The sequence below is a fragment of the Pelodiscus sinensis genome, chromosome 17 (genome assembly GCF_052426305.1).
Source record: "Pelodiscus sinensis isolate ZL-2025 chromosome 17, ASM5242630v1, whole genome shotgun sequence".
In the NCBI taxonomy this organism is placed as follows: domain Eukaryota; kingdom Metazoa; phylum Chordata; order Testudines; family Trionychidae; genus Pelodiscus; species Pelodiscus sinensis.
Window position 1 is genome coordinate 34,097,279 of NC_143068.1, and position 26,951 is coordinate 34,124,229.

General features: G+C 47.2%; 1 protein-coding gene across 5 annotated transcripts in view; it reads left to right on the forward strand.

Annotated features, from left to right (window-relative positions):
- TPX2 (TPX2 microtubule nucleation factor) overlaps positions 1-26,470 on the forward strand; it is a 29,663-nt gene extending 3,193 nt beyond the window's left edge. For 2 of the 5 annotated variants that reach the window (XM_075900862.2, XM_075900863.2), the window contains exons 2-18: positions 8,928-9,079; positions 9,360-9,482; positions 11,177-11,300; positions 11,724-11,852; positions 12,408-12,452; positions 12,595-12,714; positions 13,265-13,398; positions 15,428-15,585; positions 17,397-17,568; positions 17,748-17,886; positions 20,292-20,508; positions 20,746-20,841; positions 21,395-21,571; positions 23,844-23,990; positions 24,413-24,524; positions 25,479-25,666; positions 26,090-26,470. In XM_075900862.2, the coding sequence (XP_075756977.1) occupies positions 8,980-9,079; positions 9,360-9,482; positions 11,177-11,300; positions 11,724-11,852; positions 12,408-12,452; positions 12,595-12,714; positions 13,265-13,398; positions 15,428-15,585; positions 17,397-17,568; positions 17,748-17,886; positions 20,292-20,508; positions 20,746-20,841; positions 21,395-21,571; positions 23,844-23,990; positions 24,413-24,524; positions 25,479-25,666; positions 26,090-26,200 (2,292 nt within the window). In that variant the 5' untranslated portion in view covers positions 8,928-8,979 and the 3' untranslated portion in view covers positions 26,201-26,470. The remainder of the gene's footprint in view (positions 1-8,927; positions 9,080-9,359; positions 9,483-11,176; positions 11,301-11,723; positions 11,853-12,407; positions 12,453-12,594; positions 12,715-13,264; positions 13,399-15,427; positions 15,586-17,396; positions 17,569-17,747; positions 17,887-20,291; positions 20,509-20,745; positions 20,842-21,394; positions 21,572-23,843; positions 23,991-24,412; positions 24,525-25,478; positions 25,667-26,089) is intronic. The other 3 variants (XM_075900864.2, XM_075900865.2, XM_075900866.2) reach the window with 3 other exon arrangements.
- The last annotated feature ends 481 nt before the right edge of the window (positions 26,471-26,951 follow it).

A 26,951-nucleotide genomic window follows, 5' to 3' on the forward strand; every position in this document is an offset into this window, starting at 1 on the left:
ACGCAGCCAGGAGAACATGGGATTACAAGCTTCAGGGGGTAGAGGAGTCAGTCTGTACAGGATAAACTTAAAACAACAAATGGTCTGGTAGCACTTCATAGACTAACAAAACATGTAGATGTTGTCATGAACTTTCGTGGCCACAACCCACTTCAGATGGCCAGTTATTATCAATAACCTACAACCAATGCTGGAACAGGATACTATACTCTGAGAGGCTCTGGGTGGTAGACCTATACTCTCCTACAGACAGCCACCTAATCTCAAAGATTCTTACTAACATAGGGCATACCACATTAATACTAACCCTGGAACTTTCCCTTGCAACAAAACCCACTGCAAACTTTGTTCACATATTTACTCTGGAGACACCATTACTGGACCTAACCATGTCAGTTATATGATCCAGGGCTCATATTCCTGTATGTCCAGCAATGTGGCTTATGCTGTCATGTGCTAGCAATGTCCCTCTGCAATGTATAATGGACAAACTGCTCAGTCACTTTGCCAAAGAATTAATGCCCACAAATAACATAGATTAAAATGTTGACTAACAGGTTTTTCCAACTGGCCATTCCCTTAAAGACCTGACAGCGAGTGTCTTACTGAAGATACTTCAACACCAGATTAGAGAGACTTCAGAACTTTTATTCATGCTTAAATTCCACACTTTCCAAACAGGCCCTAATAAAGATGCTAATTACCTTACACATTACAAAGACTGCCTCCCCACCTATTGGTAGTTGTAGTAACTCCAGATTAGCCACTTATTGGTTTACAGTAAGATTTCCTCCTTCCTTCTCTTGCCCCCTCACCCCCACCTTCTGTTCTAATATCTCATTTGTTAGTACATAATTTGTTAACTTTTTTGTATTCCTTTGTATATGGTCATGACAATTCACTTTCAGAAGAAGTGGGTCTGCCTCAGGAGAGCTCATCACCTAAAACTATTTTGTTAGTCTTTAAAGTGCTATGTATTTTTTCCCTTTGTTTACCTGCATGTGGTGTTAGTCTATGAAGTGCTACTGGGTTACAAGACAGACAGCGCCCCCATGATGTCACAGGCAGCTTCCAGCAGCCTGGCTCTGCCTGCTGGCCCTGGTCCCCAGGAGCTGGCTGCTGCCCTGTACTGCTGCCTCTGACACAGAGGCAGCAGCATGGGGTGGCAGCCAGCTCCCTGGGAGCTGGCTACCGCCCCCACACTGTCTCAGACTTCTGGATATAGACTCGGGACTAAATTGAGCATGTGAGCTGCTCAGTCAGAGGGAGTAGTTTTGCAAGTCATAGGCTGAGGAAGTGGGGGAATAGATGGAAAGGGAAAAAGTGAAAACTGCTAAATTGATATTTCTTTTTGTTTATCCATCTTTGAACAGCAGGGTGGTTGGGTGATTTCAGTGGCTATATTAAAACAAATTCTGTTTCAGTTGAAAGCCTATGATTGTCCCATTCTTTTACTAATAAAAAGGAATCTTAATGCTTATGGGTCTGAACAGAAGTCTACATGTGCATAAATATTAAGGTATCTGTTTGGGATTTGTGGACTGGGGACAGAGGTCATGCAAGACCTGCTCTATTTGTAGCTGCTCTTAGTCATGTTACTACAGAAGTATGGCACCCTGGCTCCCCTCCAGCTAGTTCACAGGCAGGCAAGATCTCTAGAATATGAAAAGAGGGAAAATATCAAACCCAAATGTTCAGAGAATTGTACAGCTGGGCAATGTAACAGTAAAGCTCTGCATTTGGAGAAGGATGAGGGGAGAGCCCATTTGTGAATGTCAGACAAAGGCTTCCATGGCAAGGAGTTCTTACTGATGCTGCTATTGTGGGAAACTATCCTCTGCTAGTTATAGAAACAGTACTGTATCATGTTATGGAAAGGTTTGAAACTTATAAAAGCTTGGTGTTCTCAGAATGCCAAAATGCAGAAAGCACAGTCTATATACGCCAACAGGCTTGATGTTGAGATCTTTAGATTAATTCAGTTAATCATAGGCTGTTCTCTCTAAAATTGCACAAACTAATCTTCAAGAAACATCAGTTAAATGAAATGAGAGCTGGCATGTGAACTCTGCTACATGGAAATTGACACTGGGTAAGAACAATGGTCAATTTCAGCAATAGCCAGTGCCCTCAAAAGAAGCCAATGCTAGATGCTTCAGAGGACATTCTAGCATCCTCCACTGTGCCCATCTGCCTAACGACCTGGCATGACTTATGCTCTTAAGCAGGATGATGTGTATGGCAAATCTTTATCTGGGAATATAATTGTGCATGTTCTAGTCTATCTTGCTAAGCACTTATCACTATAAAAAGTAATTGACAAGTTCCACATGCTAATGCATTGAATGGAGCCCTTGTTCATCTTGAGACAGTTAATAGGAGAATTAGATTTACCTCCTCTACTACTCATTTTGACTACCTGTAGCTTCTTCCAAGTTCAAATCTTTTCAGTTTCCCTTCAAATTATTTTGTTGCTACTAGTCTTCATTGTCTCAAACTTTATTTTCATAAGATGCCAGAAATAATGTGTGAACTGTGTACATATCACTTGATTGATATAGAAACATTAATACTTCTGTTCCATTCTGTGTACAGCCTAGCATTGTACAACTTTTTGACTACTGGTCTGCAGCTGCTCATGAGAACTGGTTAGGCTAGCACATACTTGTGTATTGTGAATTATTCCTTGGCATTTTATTAATCAAAACTGAATCTCATTTCTCACATTGTTTGGCTTTATGCTTCTCTGGAGAACCCTCAGTCATCTTTAGTCTGCACTAGCCTACTCTGTCTACAAAACTTTTCACTTTATTCTTTTTACCACCTTAGCTGTTTTATGTAATTCATTAGTTCTCTGGGAAGCTGGGCTGAACTCTGCATGGACTAGCATTCTTTTAGGACCGATCTGTGCTTGAAAGCGACTCAGAATGCCGAAGGTTTGGTTTAAAGTGCAAGAGTTTCTCCTGATGAATTGTGGCCCTCTGATTCCAGAGAGAACCTCGTTTCAATTAATCTTAATCCAAGGCACTTGTTTAAATTTTGGAATACAAATGTCAACATAGCTATTCATGAGTAACTCCATGCATAGGGAAGTCCTTAGTTGGGACAGAAGCTCACCACTTAACCAGGGGTCTCAAAAGGATGGGGGGTAAAAACCAGGGGTCTCAAAAGGATGGGGGGTAGACTACACAAACCTACGTAGCTTAGCTTTTAAGCTGGTTCCCCACAAGCACTGAATTTGTGGGGGGTGCTGCCTGCTCCCCACCTCTGTGCTGCTGCCTTTGATAGGCAACAGGATGGAGGATGAGGCAGGGTAGGTGAGAACTGGTACACGTGGGAAGTTTTGTGGATGCCAGTGCGGCTCCTGTCTGCAGGGAGCTGGGATCCCCAGACAGGGGCTGCCTCTGTCAGCAGTGGGCCCTGGCTCAATGAGGACAGAGGCTGCTCTGTGGGATGCTGGCTCAGCCTCTATGGCGCTCAGAGAACTGTCCACCCCATGGATAGGGACTGCTGCTGCCCCATGCCACTGCCTCTATCAGATGCAGCCATGCAGGGCAGCAGATGGGACTGACTCCTCTAATACAGAGGTAGCAGCACGGAGTGGCAGGCGGGCTCCCCCAGAGTGGTTCCCAGAGCACTGGCTGCTGGTCTCACCCCATGGACTATAAATAATCATGTAACACTAAGTTCATGTGGTTATGCTAGTCAATTAATTGACATCTAACATCCCTAGGGCTCAAACTCCATTTACATTGGGACCAGTGTCAGTCTTCAAATGCTAGTGGGCACCATGTCAGCACTTCAAGGGGTGGGGTGGTTACTGCATGTTCTGCCCATGTGTTCCTCAGCCCTGCCTGCTGCCCCTGAGTTATTTAACCCCCATCCCTGGGAATTCTGACACCACCACAGTGAAAGTGGCTCCTGGCTTCTAGCTCTGCCATTGCTGGCACATCCCTGTGGCTCAGGAGAGGCATGTGCAGAGCCATCCTGTTCATAGGACTGTTCAGCATGGCTGCCTCAGGCCCAGTGCTTTGGGGGCCCCTGCAGCAGCCACTCCAATTGTCCTATAGACAGGATGGTCCCATGTATGCAGGTTTGGCTGGGGCCAGCAGCAGGGGTCACCTCCCCACCCCCCCCCAGCTGCAGGAGCTGCGGAGAAGTAGAACTACACAGCAGCTTGCTCCGCTGCCATTTTCCAAGCAAGCCTATGTTAGGGTGCTCTTCTTTCTGTTGCTGTGGTGAAGTGGCATTACCAGGGTGTTCTGGGAGATGGTGGCAGAGCAGAGGCAGCTGGGGTGCTCACTTTCCTGCTGGTCCCTGCATCCCTGGGTGGAGTAGTCTTGAAGGAAGGTTTTGGGGGGGAGGGGTAGAGGGCAGGGCAGAGTTGGAAAGGGGAACGGGCTGGATGGGGGGGAGAGAGGGTTACAGGGACTCATAGGCCAGCAGCCATGAGCTGGCTGGATTTTGGAAATGCTGGGCTTCAAAAGGCCTGTGGGGTATGACTCAAGACCCCTGACTTATTCTTGTCCTGTTAGGTACTCTGTGAAGTGCAGTTTTGTAACTAACCATATGCATCATTCACAAATGTAGCATGCTGGTCAACTCTTTGAGCTGACCTTGAAGGAGAATTTAGCAAGGTAGATTGTGCCCCATGCCTGGCACCATACAAACTGTCCTTTGAAAATGGTATCAGCAGGTCACTTTCCCAATGCTAATCACATGGGTGAAGAAATTGTCCAATTCTGCTACTTAACAAATGTCTTAAAGGGACAGATTGCAGTGGGATGCAAGCCTTTATGCCAATCATGTGTCCATGTGAACTGTGCAAGACAAACTCCTCTTGGTTATGAATACGAGAATGAAAGTTTCTAGGGAACTGTCCAAATTGTCTTAAACTCACTAATTTGCCTAGGCTCAAATAGCAGAGTCTAGAGCTCAAACTGATGTTACTAGAATGGCATCTCAAAGTTGTGCACTGCTAGTCTGCTATAAACCTGACTCACTTTGGGAATGGACAGTGTGGGGAATGAGAAGAGCCATAAATGCCAATTTGAGGTAACTGTTAGAGAAGGAAATGGCATATCTCAATCTCACTGGAGGCAAATTAGCAGCTCCCTACTGGTTTTCTAAGAAACATGAGGCATACTATGTACAACTGGGAAAACATTCCCCCTTCATTAATGCTTGTCTGACTCTTCGCTTTGCCATATAAATTTGCAAAACATGTGCACTTCTAATTCAATAACTGCCTCCCCATTATCAGGGAACATGCTCTAGATTCTCACAGTAAAAACAGAAGTAACTTGGCTTCACAGTGAGGTGTTATAACTTTTCAGCAGTCTGGCACTGGAATCTTGCATTGGATACAAATATTTGTGAAATGTGATGCCTGGTGCTCCAGCTTGGCAGATTGGCTTGTTTGGAGGGGGTGGGAAAAGAATGCAGATGACGCACTTGACTTAAAAAAAAAAAAAAAAAGCTAGTAGTGTTGACAGAAACCCAATCCTGATTAAGAGTAGGAGGAAGGCATCTGATTCCAGCCATGTTTCTGTCTCAGTTACAGTTGGTTTTGGCCATGGCTTGCTTTTCTGCTTGCCTCTTATCAGTTTTTTAAGCTCTTGCCCTGACATTTCCACAATCATGTAGTTGACTCTTCTCTAATGACAATTTTCTCCCTAGCTACAGCAGTTTCATATGGGGGAACTGGAGGTTTCTCAAGTATGCAGTAAACTTTGGATGGGAGGACCCACGAGTTGTAAATTACAATGGCACCTGCTAATAGTATTCTGATTTATGCTCAGACAAACCTGCCTGCTGAATGGAGCCAACCTTTTTTAGGCGTGTGTGTGTGTGTGTGTGTGTTGCTCTAGACTGAAACATACTTGACTTGTTTAAGCAGCAAAATGGTCTGTTCAACTTCTGGTGGTTGAGAATATTGCCTGCCTCAGAAGTGGTTGTGTTCGTATATAGCAAATGGCTAAGATTCCCACCCCCACACAGTCTCGCAGCTTATTGTCCTAATGTTTGCATTACACCATACTATGAGCTGTGATGAAAGTGGCCAATGTCTTGTATGCAAAAAGTTAAAAGGTTGCATTGTAAAATTGTAACTTCAATCTTGGTTTTCTCGTGTCCCTGAGTCTAATATTGTCACTTAAACTTGAAGCGTTGTATCATGTCTCCAACTTCTATTGCAGTTGAAGTTGGAACTACTTTTGCTGACTGTCAGTACTGCTTTGGCATCCTGCATACACAGACAAACTTGTGGGAGCAGTGATGTGGCATTCTCCATGGGTTTATATTGGTGACCTGTACAAATGCTTAACTAGCTATTGCAGCATCTGTTTCTGTAGTTTAGTAATTAAACATTGTACGACGGCATGGCTGTACTGAGTGAATGTTGCATGCTGAGTACTTTAACAGAGATGCTAATGCTACAAGATGGTAGCAGAATTCCAAAGTTGGTTGTTGGCCACCCTAAAGTGTAGGGTTTCCCTTTATCTGAATTAAGAGCATGACTTTAAAAAAAAAAAAAACCATTGCCAGCAATGAATGGAAAAATCTTTGTCTTAAATGTGGGTGGTGCTAGGTAAAGATGTAAGTTTAACTGGCTAACCAATAACTAGGGGTATAATCTAGTTGAGTAATCTTTTGCTTATCGGTTCTAGGTAATACTATAGACTAAAAACCTCCCCTACTGCCAGTACATTTTTTAGCAGGCTGGCCACCAGCCCAGCTCAGTTCCGGCTTGCACTCGGTCTGGGAGCTCAGATCTTTCCCACACCCTCCCCACCCCAGACAGGTGCTGCTGCCACCCTGTGATGCTGCCTCCTTTGAGAGGCAGCAGCACAGGGTGACAGGCAACCTGTCCATGAGGGGAGCTAGTTTTTAAATAGGCTCCCTTTGTGGACCAGCTCCAACTGGCATCCCATGCTGCTGCCTCTACAGCAATAGCAGTGCAGAGTGGCAGGGGCTCCTTGGGAGTGGGGCTGAAGTGCACTGACTGGCCCCAGTAGTTGAGTAACCGATAACTCATTAGGTTCATCGACTGCTCAGTTGACCATTACCTAACATCCCTACCAATAACTGATGCTTATTGGCTTTTTGTTACTAATTGAACTCTACCTCCTTGGAGCCAGCTACTGGCTCTGCAATACGAACCCACTCCTAATGCACACTGGCTGCCAGCCTTGCTGTGCAATACAACTTCTGAGGAGAGCACAGTGTTTGGAATTGTCCCCAAGTATAAGCCATTCAGTAATGTTCAGGGACTTCTCCTATATTCAAGTGGCAGGATTCTTCCAAAGCTTTCTAAAGAGGGTAACTATTTAAATAAGCACTTTTTATTTAAAAATAAATAAGGCAGCCTTGGAAAGGGTTCAGAAAAGGGCAACTAAAATGATGAGGGGTTTGGAACAGGTCTCATATGAAGAGAGGTTAAAACCGTGGTCCCCAACACAGTGCCCGCGGGCGCCATGCGCCCGCCAGGTGCTCTGGGCTGGCCTGGCACCGGGCGCATGGTGGGGGGAGCGCCAGCCCCGGGCGCGCGGCGCTTGGCAGGGGGAGCGCCGGCCCCGGGCATGCAGCTATGGGGGGGGAGGGGGCCAGCCCCGGGCGCGCAGTTATGGCGGGGGGGGCGCCGGCCCCGCGGCGCATGGCGGGGGGGGCACCGGCCCCGGGCATGCAGCTATGGGGGGGGCCACCCCTGGGGCGCAAGTGTCCCCGCCCCCTGGTGCCCGGCAGGCAAACGGCCACGCCCCCTGGCGCCCGACAACCTTGAAAGGTTGGGGACCACTGGGTTAAAACGACTGGGGCTTTTCAGTTGAGAAAAGAGGAGATTGAGTGGGGCTATGATAGAGGTCTCTAAAATCATGAGTGGTGTGGAGAAGGTGAATAACAAAGTTATTTTAGTTCCCATAATAGAAGAACTAGAGGACACCAAATGAAGTTAATGGGTTTCAGGTTTAAAACTAACAAAGTTCTTCACACAGCATGTAGTCAACCTGTGGAACTCCTTGCCAGAGGAGGCTGTGAAGGCTAGGACTATAACAGTTTAAAAAGAAGCTAGATAATGTTATGGAGGTTAGGTCCATACAAGGCTATTAGCCAGGGGATAGAAATGGTGTCCCTGGCCTCAGTTTGTCAGGGGCAGGAGAGGGATGATAGGAGACAAATCACTTGATCATTGTCTTCGGGCCTGTGACGGCACGTTGGGGGTCCCCGTCTCCTGCACCCCAAAATGGCACAAACAGACTGCACCAGCTGGTGGAATAGAGGAAGTTTATTGTCTCTCCAGGATACAGTACAGCACAGATGTAATCTGGTTAGAGCTGGGCTAGGATGCCTCAGGCCCCCTTGAGATGGGGGAGACCGGGCCCCTAAACTCCAGCCCCTTTCCCTAGGCTGTCTCCTCCATGCTCCCAGACAGCCACTAACCAACTCTCTTCCAGCCCTGCCCCCCAGCCAGGGCAGCATTCCACCTTCCTTTGTTCCTCTCCATGGGGGGTGTCTGGCCATACTGGTTTGCATAGTGACTCATCCTGTTTTGCTGGGTCGTGGTACCCACGGCAGCCAGTGGGGGTTACCCCAGAGCCAGCCGCATAGAAACCAGCCAGGTACCCCCACTACATCACAGGGCCACCCTCTCTGGGGCACCTGGTGCTGGCCACTGTTGGCAGACTGGTCTGACCCAGTACGGCCGTTCTTATGTTCTTATACCCTGACATGAAAAAAGATACAGCTGCTCTCGAGTGCTTGAGCCCAAGTAGGCATCTTGCCTGCTACATTCTGTCCTTCTGTCTTTAGAGATGCTTGATACTGGTGGCTTTCAGGGTCGAACATTCCACTGCTCATTGTGTGGAGCGCTAACGAGTCTTGTAATTGAGAATACATAACCTAAACAAACTCTTTTCCCTGTGATAATATAGAACTGATTTGTGGCAGTCTCTGACCGACTTCTGCAGACGACTGCAGCAAAAAATGTCTAATGCAAGAGCTTATACCTATGATGCTGAAACCACCTTCATCAACTTTGAGACGCTTAAAGATGATGACCTGCAGAACGTAGATTCCTGGTTCGGTGAGTATCAGAGTTGGGCGACTGTCTGCTTTCTGCTGACGTGAGGCTTTGTGGAAGGTTAATCTCTCCACCTTACTAGGCCTGACTTCTATAGCAAGTAGGTTATGCTGACTTGTGCTGTAAACTGACTAAAATCCAAGTACAGTGAAGTTCTATCCCTGATTAAGAACTAGCGAGTTGATGACAGGCTTAACTAACATCATAATTACTTGCATACCATGTGGTTTTGTTATAGGTGCTTAATATAGAATATGTGTTGACAGTGTTTACTCTTTCACAGACCTGAAAGCAAGCATAGAGAATGTCCCTCCTGCGGAGAACATGGCAACAGGCTTGTGCTGCAAGATAGACTTTGAAAAGTCTAATCTTCCACAAGCTATTGTTTCACCAATGGTCAAATCCAGTAAGTTGGCACAATTCTGAAAATAACCTCCATTCACTAAAACAGGGTGCTCAGACGTCATTGTACCCCAACCCAATTCTCACAATAAAAAAAATACAATCACTGATGTCTGAGCGACACTGACCTGAGCGGGAGGCCAAAGACTGAGTCCCACCACTCTGGGGGATGGATATGGGGCCACAGCTCAAGCTCTCTGGTTTTGGCCCTGGGTAGTGGACTTCAGTCCTGGGCCCCAGCAAGTCTGTCAGCTGTTGCAACCCACTTTAGCATCCCAACCCATGGTTTGAGAACTCTTGCACTAGAAGATGAGACACTAACACCAAGTGACATAATGGCTAAGTCCAAGCACGATTCTGAGTTTATGGCCTTCTCAGAAGCTTGCAGACTTACCAGTCTTGTCATGAGCAAAGTTTTAGAAATGCACTGAGGTACGAAATTTCTTCCTGCCTTGTTAGATTTATCTTCTGAGCAGACTTTGGATTCAGTCCTGCCTCTCCACTGTTCAGCTTTGAGAGATCTCTCAAACCCTTTTGCTTCTGGGGTTCTGTTCAACTTTTTTCTTTTGTTTACAATCTAGCATCAGAACTCAACTGAAGTGATTTATAGAAAGCTATGCTGTCTTGGGCAGGTGTAAAATTTTAACCTTATAAACACACTTTCTAGAGTAATATTATTCCCCTGTTGATGGGGTCTGGGAAATGCTACCAATAGACTGCCTCCAGAAAAGTGTGGAATATCCTAGTTTTGGAACTCTTCATAGGACTGGAAGGGACCTTAAGAGGTCATCAAATCCAGTCTCCTACAAGGAGCGCAGGAGTAAGTATTGTCTAGACCAGTGATGGACAACCTAGGCTAGCTGGCCGCATGACAGGCCTTGCTTCATCTCAATGGGCTGCAAGACTGTCGTAACCAAGTTGGTCTCCCAGGATAACCTAGTTTTGCTAACTGCATTTGCATACCTAGAATTTGCAGTTTGTGCTGACTGAACCATAGCAGCACTTTGGATGCAGAGGGAGTACACAGGCTGTTATAAGCAACTAGCATACACCTCCCTTCATATAAAGCAAGTGTAAGTGTCACTTTAATACTGCCAAGAAAAAGCTACACAGATGTAATCAAATTCTACTGGTTTACTGTTGCCTGTGTGCAGGGTTAAGAAAATGTCTCACGGCCTACACCTAGAATATCATTAGGCCACAGGTTGCCCACCGCTGATTTAGACCATCCCTTGGGTGTTTTAACATGCTGAGATTCCATAATCTCCCCAGGCAATTTATTCTAGTGCTTAACCACCCGGACAGGTAGGAAGCTTTTCCTCATGTCCAACCTAAACATCCCTTGCTGCAATTTAAACCCATTGCTGCTTGTCCTGTCCTTAAAGTTAAGAACAATTTTTCTTCTTCCTTGTAACAACCTTTTAGGTACTTGAAAGCAGTTGTCCCCTCTGGAGTCTCTCCAGACTGAACAAGCCCAACTTTTTTCCAGTTTTGCCTCATAGGTCATGTTTTCTTGACCATTAATTGTTGTTGCTCCTTTCTGGACAGTATCTTTAGTCCTCATCTTTATTGAAGTGACACCCAGAGCTACTCTGGTTGAGGCTACTCAGTGCCGTTTAGCCACTGAAAGCTCTTTAGTGTAGTTATAGCCTTCACTTTCTCAAAAGCAGATACTAGCTTCCCTGTCTCTTCATGTAGGTGAAAACCATAAGATGGAGGGAGAAATGGGGCAGCCAAAGCAGAACATTGTTGGCTCGCTAGCAGCCTGGAGAGTCCAATCAGAAAATGCTTCAGCTCCTGCTCTTTCCGGGGCTTCTCAAAGGTAAGAAAGCGTGTCTGCTTAACCAAGCCCCATGTGAAGCCTGGTGATGACTGTTACCTGCATGCCCAAGATGTGTGCTGAGCTAGCTGAGTGGTAATGGCATACCATATCCCCTCTTCATGAAGGTCCTGTTTTGATAGAACTGGAGATTGGCATAGTCTTCACCCACTACATGCAGCGGCACAAAGCCCTTGTGTAGCCCAGGTTGCAAGTGAGCCTTAGGGTACGTCTAGACTAAATGCCTCTGATTAGGTTTTCAATTAGCATTGTAACAATTAACTGCTGTTAGTCTCCTCTGAAGCAGGTCTGTATATAGTGCCGTCTGAATTTGTGACTTACTAGCAGATATTGAAATAGGTTGTATGGAACTGTCTCTTCTTCCTGAAGATCACATGGGAGAGCTGACTCAATTTTTTGCTTCAGGACACGATCCAAAAGACTCTCCTCACAGCAGAAGAATGCCCAGCAACGCCAACAGCAAGCCAGAATCAGAGAGAGATGCCCAGTCCCATCCACCAAGGAGGAAGATCCACCCACCAAAAAACAGAAAATGTACATTGCCAGAGTTGTCTTTGGGGCTGAGGGCGGGAGAGCTGCTATTTCTCTCCAGTTCAGAGACCATGCTTCTGAATAAGTTCCATCCTAGATGAGGTGGACTTGGAGGCTTAGGTAGAAGTGGTGGAGATCTGGTTCACAATATCAATCCCATAACACAGGAATCTGGTGACGTGGGTTTTTTCCAAATGTAAGTAGGCTTGCTGGTGTGAGGGTGTGAGGAGAAAGTGAGTCATGCAGTTTTGTGCACTAATTAAGCACAGGGCCCAGAATGATAGTGAATTCTCTCACTTCATTCATGCTGCCCATGAGGGTGGAGATGAGCAATTCTGAACTAGGAAAGGAGAATGTTTCTCCAATCCTGCTTATATAGGACTCCACTTGGTGCAAAATCCTAGCATATAGAACACAATACATTAGACAATTGCCACTGGATGGGAATGGGATTATGCCTCAAATAGGAAGGGACTACTAACAGGATCTAGATCACAGCCCTTCCAGGAAGGCAAAGCTAAATTCTGAAACTTCAGTAATTAGTCTTCCCTTCTGCAGCTTTAACAGAGTACCAGGGAAAGCTGTGCCAGCCAGTATGGCCAGGTAAGGCTCTTCCTTGGGTTATCTTCAGATCAGTGGTGAAGGTTTGGAATGCCCAGAGCATGTTGGTGAGAGCTTAAATGGGTTTTCATTGAACACTGGTATCCAAGCATGTGTTGATCTTTATCTATTTTTGTTGCTCTAGGTCTAGCAGAGAGAAATTGACTGGGAATGATCTCTGTTCTGAAGTGCCACTGAACAGAGAACGCTCCCCTGCCAGACCCAAGGGCAAGCTGACCATGCCTGAAACACCAACAATACTGAAGTATGTAGCTTTCCAGTGGAGGAACAGTCTCTTGTGCTAGTAGCTATAAATATAAAACATAGCCATTTAAGGAAAGCTTTGTCACTAAGCTCTCTAGTGTCACTATAGCCTTAACTTGATGTCAAGTCTTACTATTTTGGGGGCAGTGGGAGAAGCAATGTGCCTGCAAGTATTCTGAGCATGTATGCAGTAATCCTCAGGTACAAAAGGGAAGGTGGCAGCCTTTTAGGTACCCAAGTCTCTAGATGTGTACTCCTTGAGATACAAAATCAGACATAGCTAGCCAAAAACTTAGGTGTTATCCTGTTAAACATGAGATTTAGATTTCTTCTGCACTGAATTTACAATTCTGTTTTGCCAGCTGTCCCACCTGATGTGAGGTGGGACTGCACTATCAAATAGACGTGGGAAGCTGTGCTGGTTGAGAGCATATAGGTTTGGTAGGGGGGGGTTAGTGTCTCCCAGGGCTACCGAAAGAGCAGGCAAACCTCCTACAAACTTGTGGAAACCACTCACTCCTCTCTGCCTCTGCCATATTTCATTCCTTCAGAAGGAAGAATCTGTCTGGGAAGCCCAAGAGCACAGAAGAACAAGAGCTGGAAAAAACAAAGCAATTGCAGCAAGAGATAATGGAGCTGCGCAAAAGAAATGAAGAGTTCCTGAAAGCATCTATTGCTGGCTTAGGTAGGTCTAACTCTGGATTCCTTTCTGCACTATCCCACCGTTCAGATCATAAAGATGAGTATCAGCATGCACAGTACCACCTCCCCGATGTGGGCACTGCACATGTAAACTAAAGACAGTCACTATGACTAAAAGTAAAAACTGAGGCAAGAACACATCCATGAAAGTGGAAATTAAACCGACTGAGGAAAATAGAGCCTGCTCTGGCAAGTGAAGTCTAAAGTAATTAGAGCAAAAACTGAGGTCTACCAAAGATGCAAAGTAACAGCAAAAGTTTTAAATACATCAGAAGCACAAAACCAGGGGTGGAGAACCTAAGGCCCAGAGCCTGGATCCAGCCCCCAAGGCTTGGGGACTCCCCCAACAGCATGCTGGTGCTCCAGCCTTATGCCCCCACCCTCTGCAGTGCCCCCTATGGGGCTGGAGCGCTAGCAGAGGCTCCCTTCTGTGTGGGGAGGAGCCCCAAGCCTTGTGGGCCAGTCAGGTGAGCCAGAGCTCGATCTGATCCATGGACTCTGCCTGGTCTGGGGAGGGAGAAGCTCTGATGTTGCTGTTGCTGCTCCCACACCCACCCTTGGCTGGTGCAGTAAAGCACTGCCTGGAGGCTTCCCCCTCAGTCTAATAGCCAGGACCCACCTCCCCGGCTCTGTTATGTGAAGGGGATGTGGGGGAGCTTCTCCTCAGTCGGGCCATGTCCATGGTGGGAGGGGTTCAGGTTTTTCCTATGGGTCAGTGTCCCCAACCCAAAATAGTTCCACATCCCTGCAGTAGACTCTCAACATGCTAAAGCACAGTTTCTCAACCTTTTTAAAGTACCACCTTTTTAAAAAGTACGCCCAGCCCATGCACTCTAACCCATACCTCTCCTCCCCCGGAGCCAGGCACTGGACATGTGGTAACCCTGCCTTTGAAGTGCCCACTCCCACCGCCCAGCCCAGCCTCGGCAGCTTGTCTGCAGGGAGTAAGTGGCCCACTCAGTACCTGGTTCGCTGCCTGAAGCTGTGCATTCCCACCCCAGCCTGGCACCCCTAGTGTGGCACCCGGGGGCAATTTCCCCACCACCCTCCCTATGCCACTGATGCAGGGGTCCTTTGGAACAAAGCTTATTGTGCTGCTTCACTGCCTTTTAGCTTCTCTCTGCAGCGCCACGGGGAAGGGGCAGTGGGGATGCATTGCACTGAACTGCTGGTGGGGTGCAAGTAATGCACATCTCCAGGTTCAGCCCCCTCCCCTCTGGGGCACCCCAGGGAGGCTGCCTGAGAGGAAACTAATTAGGGGAGGTGATCATGGAAGTTTCTTTCTCCTCTCCACCCAAATCCAACCCCTAACTTGGAACTGCCCTGGGTATCACTAGAGCTGCCACAGCCACACGCTTTTCCCACCAGGTGCTGGGCTGTGTGCACAGAGTGGCTGTTAACATCCAGGCGCATGGTTCTGAATGGTCAACTTGACCAGCATGTGCCATCACCTCTTCCCTGATCCCCTTTGCAGGGCAAAATCCTGGATGTTTTTTGCCAAACTTCACTTGTTTCACTTTTAATAATTTCCATTTGCTTTAGTACTTGTGTTGGTGGGGGGCTGGTGTCCTCTTGCAGATGTAAGTTTACCAGGTATGTGTCAGGTCTCTGCACCATGTAGCAGACCAGTATGTCCACAGCCAGGGCTCAACAAGCTATGTAATCTACTTAGCTGTGGCCAGAGCTGGGTTCTGGTGATCTGCGTGTGCACAGATCGCCAGACAGCGTGGCTGGTGAGCGGGGCTCGGTGAGCCCTGGCCATGACTAAATAGAGAGACCTCCACAGACTTTTTTCCACATGTTTCCAGAGCCACATTAAATGGCATATGTAAAGGGTATTGGGGCCCCAAATCTACTTGGAAGCAAAACATTACTATATTATGAGGAAATAAAGGGCTGAAGATGGCTTTGTAGGCCTATAGAATGCATATAACTCCATAGAAAGCTCAGGCTTTGGATGAGCATAAACTGTATCCATCTCAAGGGGTGGTTTTCTTTTCTTTTTATTAAAGGACAACCTGTAAAGGCGGCAAAAGGCCAGGTAACACAGCCAGTTGACTTCCACTTCTGTTCTGACGAGAGGATTAAGCAGCGCACGGAAAGCCAGCCTGTGAACGAATACAAGGAGCTGGATTTTGCTGCTGCCCTGAGAAAGCACCCTCCATCTCCGGTGAGGAAACGGCAGAGGACGCTACCAGATCTAAATCTATTGTTGGCTGGCTCTTCCTGCTGTATTGTTTGCTGATGTGGGGTTTGTTGGTTGTGAAAGCAAGAAGTCATGTGGGATGTGACAGACTAATAGAAGTGCTGTGACTTTTATGGTGTATCCCCATGGTAGCTGTCAGCATCTCAACAGGGTTCCAGTCTGGCTCATCAGAGCTTGTAGTAAGTGGACTCTGGAATTCTATCTGCTACTCCAATAGATTGAGTTCCCATGAGGCTCCTAAAAGACTCTTCTGAAAATGTGGTATGACTTCCCCTTCAGCTCTGCGGCAAGAATTAAGCCTCCATTCCTAACAGATGTTAACATGTAGACCATTACATGATTAACAAACCCAGTCTTCTCGGTTAATCCTGTCAGCTAGATGCATTCCTCCACTCCTTGCTGCCTCAGCATCAGAGGCAGCAATGTAGGTGGAGGGAGGAGACGGTTAGCCTTGAGGAGTTGGCTTTTAAGTGGGCTCCCCAAGAGCACCAATCCTGTGGAGCTGCTTTCCCCCTTCCCTTACACACATTGCTGCCTCTGATAGGTGGGCGGAGAGGGGGTGCAAGCAGGAGATGGTACACATGGGAAGCCAGCGGTCAAGCGGGCTGCCTGCACATTGGATCCTGCTGAGCTGCCTCCCCCTCCACACTGCTGTCTCTAGGGATGTAATAGTATTGTCTGTTAACTGATGAGCAGAAACATAGGTTCATGCTATAGACAACATGCATTTAATTCTTCTCCCTCCTCCTCTTCCCGCCTCCCCTCCCGTGCTACTATACTTCTTAGCAGGCTGGCCAACAGCCTGGCTCAGTCCCAGCTTGTGCCAGGTCCATGAGCTCAGATGCCCCCAATACAGAGGCTGCTGCCTCTGATAGAGGCAGTAGTGCAGAGTGGCAGGGGATCCTCTGAAGTGGGGCCAAAGTGCACTAGCTACCGGGACTATAGAATAGTTGAATAACTGCTAAGAATTCATGAGGTGGATCAACTATTCAAGTAATCGATATTTAACATCCCTGCTCTGAGGCAGCAGGGGGAGGGGTTGAGCAGGGGCTGCTGCCATGGAGTAGCCTCTGTCTGGCAGGCCCAGCCTCACTGTGGGCAGAGGCAGCTGAGATACCAGCACAGCCTCTGCCCAAGAGGCACTCAGGGCCCACCTGCAGATGGGCGGCTGCTGCCTCTGTATTGGGCAGTAGGGTGGCAGGCACTTGGGTGTTCTATTTTGTGTGTGTGTGTGTGTGTGTGTGTGTAACTGGCTCCCACCTGCCGCCCTGCACTGCTGCCTCTGAGAACCAGCAGTGCAGGGTGGTGGGGGCTCCCCAGCAGTGGGGCTGAGCACACTGGCAGCCAGCCCCACCCCCAGGGGCTATCAAATAGTTGTGTAACCACTAACATTTGATACAGTCTCTCAACTATTCAACTACACGTTCTCTAACATCTCTAGATTCCTTATCAGCAAGACTGTTAGTTCCTAGCCCTAGTAGGCATGTGACTAGGTGATGCTTACAGGGTAGTAATGGTTAACTGTTACCTGGGAGTAGTTCTCAGCCTGCAGCTGCTGGCTAAAACATATCGATCTCCTCCTGTAAGTATGTCCCAATCAGGTGGCATAGTGTTAAATGAAGGATTGTACAATACCTCCCTTGGATTTGTCACATGCTAAGCACGGACCCTTCCCCAACCTGCAGTCAGGTGGAAGTCTTACATGGCTATTGGCATGGAGTTTGGTGGGATGACTTGTTCAGATTTCTACAGTGACTAGTGACTTCTCTTTCCAGGCACGAGTGGCAAAAGGACCCACTATCCCGAAACCTTTCCATCTTTCCCAAGGCAACAAAAGGAAGTTTGAAGAAACTGTGTCCGAGTATGTCCCACTTGCTCAGCAAATTGTGAACTTCCAAAAGCGCACGCCCTCTCGTTACCACTTGAGGAGCAGGAGAACTGATGAAAGTAAGACTTGGCAAAGTGGGCTAGCTGTTAACTTGTACATGCAAGTAATAGGGGAGCAGGAAGCATAACTTGTTGAGGTTTTGCCTACTTGGCCAGGTTCTGTGTGAACGACCCTCTACTCAAATTGTCAGTTTCAGCTCTAGCTATTAATTGCTGGTTTCTATGGCTTGGATTTGTAGGTCCGTGTCCAGTTAAGTCACTGAAGAGCAAGCTTACGCAGCCCAAAACTCCGCTGCTTCAGACAAATCAGCGCTGCCGACCTGTGACGTGTAAGAGTGCAGCAGAGCTGGAGGCGGAGGAAGTGGAGAAGATACAACAGTAAGTAGAAGTGTTTAGACACTGAAATATCTGTGTCCAAAGTCTCAATGTGTAAACCCGTCACTTCTGAGGAACATGGGCTTGTGTATATAGATTTAAAGCAAGGGGGAAATAGGAGTGATCATTTAATGTAGATATGAAAATGATCTAGTTAATAAAAGGACAGTTGTGAAAGGAAAGGATTCAGCTCTTAGCCAAGAACAGTGAACGGGCCTGTGGTACCTTAGGGTATGTTTACACAATTTGCACTGTGCAAATTGCATATCTTATTTCAAATCCTATTTCAAAATAGCTTATTTTGAAACTGGGCACATCTACACAGCACCAAATTTCTATAACACTATTTCAAGCCATCCCTTATTCCTTGTCCAAGGTTTACCAGGATGGCAAAATAGCACACCCGCCCATTATTTCAAAATAATGGGCAACTTGTGTAGCTCAAACTTTCATGGGTAAAACCCTGGAAAGTTCATGATATATTTGTTAGCCTCCAAGGTGCCACAAGATTGCGCACTGTTTTAAGTTAGACTTAACATGGCTATCCTACTGAGATGCTTAGTCAAAAGTATGGCTAAGTATACACTTGCTAACTTTAGCTGTCAGGTTTTTGTGCAAAAACCTCACTAGCCTCTTCCCTGGCAATCCACGTTTTGCCCTAAAATTGCGTTTCAATGCAAAAATAAAATGAACCCCACAAGCCTCTTCTGCATTGGTGTTCCAGTGAAGACTCAGTTGCTTTTACTAGTCTAACTGCCCTCTAGAGTAGGGGTGGCCAACCAGTGAGATGAAGAGCAAAAATAGTGGTGGCTAGAGTGAACAGCCATGTAATTCTATATATCTATAGATATAGAAAGATCAACATAGTACACAATGTAGTGATAAAAATAACATTTCAGGACATTTTGGACAAAACCCAATAAAGTCTCCAGTCACTTAAATTCATGACCCGTCCACAGATCTTCAGAGAACTCGACAAGGAACAAACACCAAATTAAAGAGAACCTTTAAAATAGTCTCTCTAAAAAAACATTTAAAATACAAGGTGAGGATGCAACACAAGTGCCCTATTATGTCCTGTGACATTTTAAAAATTAAACTTAACAGAAGTAAATCAGCACAATTTGAAGTGCCTGTTTCACTCCAGCTTGTTGATCTCTGGTATGGTTTCCTTGGGTTTTTTTACTTAAGAAGATTGTGGCTTTTTTATGGTTCTAAAAGGTCAGGTCTGTCCTAGACTGCAAATGAGAGGTTCAAAAACCAGAAGGAAGGGACTCGTATCTCAGAATATTGCTTCAGCCTGGCAAACAATAGCTTTGAATTTTCTTTAGAGACAGTATAAACCAGGTACATGCTGATTCTCTCTCCTCCCCCCCCCCCCCCCATGGAATTTAAATGACATTTGTATTGGCTGCCTTACTCTGCATCCACAAAGACTTTGAGTAAGGTGCTTCAGCTCTAACCCAATCCCCTTCTCTCCTGCCCCTGCTCCCCCATGCCTGGGTCCCAGAGCTGCCAGCACACACTTCTGCCTCCAGGCGCTGGGGTGTGCACAGAGCAGCCAGCCATGAGCAGGCAGTGGGGCACAGCTCAGAACCAGCAGGAGCTGCATCTCTTCAGTCAAAGCCTTGTGGCTCGAGCCATGGGTTGGCCACCCTTGTAGAGCTGTCCCACAATGCAGAGTGGGTGTGGCTGCTCTTTGAAACTCTGCAGACCTGCCTGTTAGCTCCTTGGAACAGCTGGTGGTGTCACTGCTCTGGGACACAACAAATCATTTGAGGAATGCTGCTGCTACCTCCCACAATGCAAATGGAGTGGGGGGAGGGGCAGTGCTGAGGTGAGTGGTCTCTCCCTCTCCCTGCCTCAGGACTGGTTGCTTTCAGCAGTTCTCGCCTACCCAGAGCTGCCACAATTTGCTGTGTCCAGGAGCAGTGCATACTGGGATAGTTGCTCTTCATCCAAGATGCAAGTGCGTGCTGCATATATAAACCTGCTCTGTTGCCTGTGAAACCAGTGTGAACACAAACCAGCGCACTCAGACACAACTGTCAGTGGAAAACCTCTGCATAGGTCTATGTAGCCTTACTGGGAGTACCACTCGATTAAGCGAATACCATGCAGTACAAAACTGCAACCAGCCTTTTTGGTAGTTGGGGTCTAAAACCGTGTAGTCTCCATCTAGTGTCGGAGCTGTGCCTGGGGAGCACCAGGCTCAATGTGGTGAGTGACTCAGTTCATCCTTGCTGACTCGAAGTAAGGAAGTGGCCCTTTGCACAAGGTGAAACATGCAAGGTGCAACTCTCGGTCATTGTTGCTGATTTCTCCCGTTGAGGCAAGGCAGAAACTACTTGTGACTATTCTCTGCCTCGTTCTGTGTGTAGATACTTGTCCCTTTATTCTCCATGCAGGTACAAATTCAAAGCCCGAGAGCTGAATCCAAGAATCCTAGAGGGTGGGCCAATCTTACCCAACAAACCCCCAGTGAAAGAGCCCACACAGCCTGTTGGATTTGACTTGGAAATTGAGAAAAGGATTCAGGAGCGGGAGAGCAAGAAGCAGCAGCAGGAAGAGCACTTTGAATTCCGCTCCAGGCCATGTCCGGCTAAAATCTTGGAGGATGTGGTGGTAAGAACTCTTGCAACGCAAGCTCTGATCCAGAAGTGAGACCATCTGATGTGGTAGTAAGCTTCCATTTCAGAGCACACCTCTCCTCCTGTCCTGCAGTTAGTGTCTCAGACCTCTGCCTATCACTTCACATCAGGGAAAAGCTACAGTGGGTTAGTTGTGCCAGGCTGCTCCTGTGAAGTATCTTCTAATCAGGGCCAGATTGTCACTAACCTGACTGTCTCCTCCTTATGACAGGGTGTTCCAGAAAAGAAGCCCCTTCCAATTACAGTTCCAAAGTCTCCAGCATTTGCACTGAAGAACAGAGTCCGAATGCCTACTAAAGAAGAAAAGGTGACCAATTTGGAAGAGTTTTGGGGGCCATGGCATGTGGCAACTGGGAATAAGCTTCCTGTAGCTAACAAGCAACAGCTTCACAGGCAGTAATCGGGTTGAGAAGCTGCTCAACCACTTGGGGAAGAGACTAAGTGGAGAGAACTCCATTTAGCCCTTGTTATGGCCATTACTTCCCAAAGAGAAGCCCTTCTGTCTGCAGAGAAATCAGACCCTCTCCATGTCCTAGGACTTGAAGAGTGAAGGTTCTGTCTCTGTGTCTCTGTCTGTCTCTCTCATATATATATATATATATATATATATATATATATAAAAATGCAAAAATCTTGCTTCTGCCCAAATAAACCTTCAGACTGATGCTAGCATTGTAGCTCTTTGTGTATCATGCCTGTTAGTAGGAGAGGAGGATTCCTGTCTTAAGCACCTCATTTTTAGCAACCCCAGGGATCTCTCTGCCAAAAGGCCTAAATCGGCCTCCAAGAACAACCTTAGTTGGGGTTCAGTGTTTCTCTTGTATTTCTCAGCCTGTCTCCTAATGCTGATATGCTTTTAGGGAGAGGAGGTGGTCCCCGTGATCAAGGCGAACATCATGCCACACTATGGCGTGCCTTTCAAACCTAAAGCCCCTGAGCAAAGGCATGTGGAAGTATGTCCCTTTTCTTTTGACTCACGTGACAGAGAGCGGTGGCTTCAAAAGGAGAAAAAAATAGAAGAGCTGCAGAAAGAGGAGGTAAGTGCTGGGGAACTTCTTGGATTGTTTCAAACTCTCTTGCCTACTGTGGGGCTTCATGTCCAAAACTGCTCGTGGCTGGCCAGATTGTACACCTTTTGGAAACCTACTTGTAGGGCCCTACCAAATTCACAGCTATGAAAAACACATGGACCATGAAATCTGGTCTCTTCATACAGTATAGGGCACTGGTTCTCAGACTTTGGTTTGTGGCCCACCCCTTCAACAATTCTTTCAGCAGGCCACCAGCCAGCTACCTATGACAAATCATGCGGGTAGAGGAGCTTGCCCACAGGAGTGGGCTGAGGGTTATGGAGGAGTGTTAGTGGGAGGGAGTGCAGGTGTGGGGTAGAGATGCAGGCTAGTGGAAGGGAGTGCAGGTGTGGGGTAGAGATGCAGGCTAGTGGGAGGGAGTGCAGGTGTGGGGTAGAGATGCAGGCTAGTGGGAGGGAGTGCAGGTGTGGGGTAGAGATGCAGGCTAGTGGCAAGAGGGGCATGGGAATACTTACCTGGTTCGGTACCTCCTGCTGCTCCCAGGTATCACCAAGGCTCATCCCATTGGCTGTGATTCCAGCCAATAGAAGCAACAGAGAATGCATGTAGGTGAACTGTTTCCTGTCTGCTGTTCTCCCCTGCCCCCCAGCCGACGGGGGGACGGACAGCAGAGTGCAGAGCTGCTTCCTTCCCTTGCAAGCTGGATCTAGCCTGTGAGGCTCAGCCCCCCTCTGCAGCAGAAGGCCAGCACTGTTGCTCCAACTTTGGGGCTGGAGCACCACCACAGGCTCCCCTTTGCAGGGGCACAAGCTCTGTGTCTGCAAGACAGCAGTGGTCTGCAGCCCCACACTGAACCACTGGCATAGCGTGAAAGCATCCAATTTTGCAGGGAAGACGTCAGTTTCTCAAATGGGGGTCCTATCCCAAAGGAAGTTGCAGGGGGTCTCAAGGTTATTTTTGAGGGTATTCTGGTATTTCCCTGCTTATTTCTGCACTGCCTTTAAAGCTGGGTGGCCAGAGCAGTGGCTCTAAAGGCAGTGCCCTGCCAGCAGCACAAAACTAGGGATGGGAATACTATACTATGCCATGCCAACCATCCTCCTGAGCTGTTGTTTTCAGCTGGGTGGCTGGGGAGTGGCAGCTGCTACTGAGGGCTCAGCTCAGCAGTAAGGGTACAATACCATGCCATCCTTCTGGACTCCCAGCTCAGCACAGAAGTAAGGGTTGCAGTGCTTCACCCCCCCACAATAGCCTTGTGAACCCCCCACAGACAAGGCTCCTTTTTTGCATCAGAACCCCAATACTTAAAACATCATGAAATGTGCTATTTATACTTTTAAAATCCCATGACGGAAATTGACCAGAATGGACCATGAACTTGGATTTCAAGAGTGCTAAAGAATCAGTGAGATTTTTCTCTTCCCCCTCCCCCAATGGTTCTCTAGGGAATATCTTTACTCCAGAACTGGGGGGCATGCCTCCCTGGGAGCATGAAGAAATTCCAGGGGAGGGGGATGCAAGGCAACCCAGCTCCAGTCAAGCCCACCCCAAGTTTTGCTGCAACTTTTTTCAGCCCTGGTCAGTTGCTTTTTTGCTCGAGTTTTGCTGCTATTTTTTTGTGGGGTGCCCCTCAGGGTTTCCTCATCAAAGGGGGTGATGCTGAAGTTTGGGAACCACTGCTCTAGAAAGTCTTCCTGTGTGATGGTTGCTTCCCTTAAATCACTGGTGGAAAATGGCATTCCTGCTTTTCTCCTTTCCGGCCCAACATTCCGTGGAAGCATGTAAACTGCCATCCTTACTGGATCAGTGCATTGGGCTGTGTGGTCTGGGGCGCAGTAATATAGATGCTTTGAGGAAAGTATAAAATCTTTAAAAGGTAGTTATGCAGAGACATGCCTTAAAGCAAGCTGTTGCTTACCCCTCATTGGTCTCTTTCCTGAAGCAGGCAGACCTTCTGTTCCTTCACCCTTAGTTATCTTTTTAATCGCTAATACTACACAGCTGGATAGCCATAGCTGTGTAAATGGTCATTCCTCTTGAATGGGCTAAATTCCTGAGTTTTCAACAGTACCTAAGGGACTTAGATGTGCAGTTCCCATTGGAAATTCAGTAGGGGTGGGACACTTAACTCCTTAATGTTCTCTGAAAATCCTGCCAAAGCTCCAGTTGGGTTTCCCTCAGTTTCAAATTTGCTACCTGAAAAGTAAGGGTTGATCTTAATCCAAGCAGGACATCTTGCAAAACAGTCTCAACATTCAGGCTTGACTTTTTTTTGTAGATGCCAAAGTTCAAAGCACTCCCCCTGCCTCATTTTGACCACATCAACTTGCCAGAAAAAAAGGTGAAGAACCCAACCCAACCAGAACCCTTCCATCTGCAAACAGACGAACGGGGAGCAACTAAGTTGCAGAATTGGCAGCATCAGGTAGGACTAGTGGAGCGGCAACTGTCTCTCTCCAAGGTTTAGTCACATGGTAGCATACTGGTAATAGTTGGCCCAGTGAATTATCCTGCCTTCAGTGCAAGTCTTCACAGACCTTTGGTATTGTAAAGAGCACCCCGGAATTGCTGTCTCCCTGGATGGCTGTGAGGCTGGAGTGCTCCTGTGGTCTTTGTTGGAAGTACAAGTGCTGGCTGTACTAAAACTGACCACTTGCGTCTGAAGCTGTTCTCCAGCCAGCTCACTGTACAAATACCACAAACTGCTTGGCGGCTTTTGGGTTTCAACTCTCCATATTCAGATGCAGAACTGTCTGCCTGAAGTCTAACCTTTGTTCTCAGTGCAGCAGGGAGTGGGGTGTATCTCAGTTACTCAGCTCCTGATGGGACCCCTCTTTCTCCCTGCAGGTCGAAGAAGACCTGAAACGGCAGAAAGAGGCAGCATGTTTCAAAGCGAATCCAAACACTGTTGTGCACCAGGAGCCTTTTGTACCAAAGAAGGATGTCAAGCCAATATCAGGTGGAGTTGCATGAACTCACTGTGCTGGCTTGCTGGCAATCCAGGGCTGACGCAGTTCAACAGCCCCTATGCACCGGGAAAACCTCCGACGCCTTTTTAGTATCAACGTCACTAGTCATGCTTGTGCAATACTTAGTCAACAAATCCTCTGAGTCCAGAGGGGAGGGGGGTTGCTTCCTCTTCTGCTCTAACATGGCAGCTGCGTTAACAGCTTTGCAGTTGGCAGATAATGGTTACTAGTTTGGGATAAGGGTAGGGAGCATGCAAGGAGCTCCCTGTGGAGACAGCTGACACTTCCGTAGCAGCTGCCAGCCTTCCCTTTCCCTTTATGAAGGGGGGGGGGGAAGGCTTAGTTTGTGGGAACTGGAGCTTTGTCTTCTCGCTAACATACAATCGTCCCCTTTAAAAGCCTGTTTGTAAACAAGTCTTCCAAGAAGCACCCTAGACCAGGGGTTCCCAAACTGATGTTCATGCCTGGGGCTATGCAAGACGTCTCTGGGGTGGAAGAGAGAAATGGGGTACAGCGGATTGTGTTTGTGCATTTTCACACTAGGCAGGTCTGCTAAATCTTTACTTCTGTGGGAATTTGTCCTAGTACACTACCAGTTTATACAACAGAGCCATCCTTTCCAATCACTGTAAAGCATGGTTCAGTTGAAATATGGACAGATGGCTGACACTTTGTGTTCTTAAAAGCTACCTATCGGTGAAGCAGCTGTGGGTAGCAAAGTTTGGGAACCTCTGTCCAGACTGATCACCTACATTCATTACCCCATTGTTGATTGGACTCTGTATCAGCATCCCAAATGCACATAAGCGTCTCTTCCTTAATCCTAAGCGCTTCCACTAATCTACTTAAAGCATGGACCTCTAGAGAGGCCGCTTCCGTCTAACCCTGATGTAGTTGTGCTTGGATGACTGTTGCACCAACATTCCCTGTGTTTCTAAACTTAGAGAGCCTTTCTGGTTCCGTAGTTCCCGAAAGATTTGAATTGGCAACAGAGAAAAGAGCAAAGGACCGCCAAGAATTTGAAAAGCACCTGGCCAAGTTGGAAACTGAAAGAGAGAGGCTTCAGAAGAAGGCCCAGCAGCAGGAAGCCGAACAGGAGAAGAAAGAACTTGCCAAGCTGAGACAAGAACTGGTAAGTGGGCGGGCTAGTCAGTCAGGGCCAGAGCACTGACTGGGCCTATGAACTTATGTCTTAGGCATGCAGCAGCCAACCGCAGCGCTGGGTTGGGCCCAGTGCCCCACTGGGCTAAAAGCCATTCCTCCTTGGGATGTTCCTGATCCTTGTGCCGCTTGAGAGCTACCTGGCAATCAGCACTTAAGGCACCTATGGTACATGTGTACAGCTTGAATTGAAGAGCAAAACACAAGCCTGTTCTAAACATGCACCCGCTGTTGCTTAGGGTGTAGTACATCTTCCACTAGCAGCACAGTCGTTACTTGTTAGCTCCCAAACACATCCCAGATTTCATCAGATGGCTGCTGCACTATACTCTAACTGAATGAGTGTGTGTAAGCCCCATAGTAACTGACCATTCTGTCCTTTTTGTCTCTGGAGGTACACAAGGCCAACCCAGTTCGTAAGTACCGCAGTCAGGACACGAAGCCAAGTGACCGGCCTCTCACCATGCCAAAGTCTCCGAACTTTTCAGACCGATTTCGATGCTGAGATGCACCAACGTGTAGATAGGAGCAATCTCTTCCCAGTGTCCTGGGTGCAGAGGCAGATATTTTTTTCCTTTTAACTTGGAACTCTTAATGTCAGATTCCATTACTTTATATTAAGTAGTGTTAACCATTTCATGGAGGCAAATGGCTGAAATGTGCTCTGGATGGAGATCACCAGTCATGTGGCTTCACGCAACATGTAGAAATCTTAATTTTAAAGACGAGTCATGTTTTGATAGTATACCCGAATAAACTATTTTGCACACATTAATAAAAGGGTTTTGCTCTTGGGTATTTTTGTGGAAGAGGTTCAGATGCCTTGGATTCAGTTGGTACACACCAGTCAGATGTAGATTCTGGAAAATGAGGTGGCTATGGTGGCTTTAAAAAATACTTCATTGCCAGCTGTGAGCTTCAGTATGAATGATTCAATGATGCCTTGGTTTGTAGACCCTGAAACTGTAGCTGAGGTATGAACTGCCCCATTCATTTCAGTGGGTGCTCAGATGCTTAAAGGGCAAGACTTAGAGCAAACAGTTAGCAAAGCAATGAGGGGGGGAGGATCATAGTGTATATCTCAATCTACTATGAGACTGCCTTCTCATGCACTTGGGAGTAATACCAGCTAGACAGAACTGTCACGTCTTGGAAAGCAAGAAGCTCAAGGGATGTCAAAAGTAGTTTCAGCAAGTAGCAGTAAGCAGCCAACAATGTGTATGGGGATGCTTGTCTATTCTGCCCAGATGTAAAAT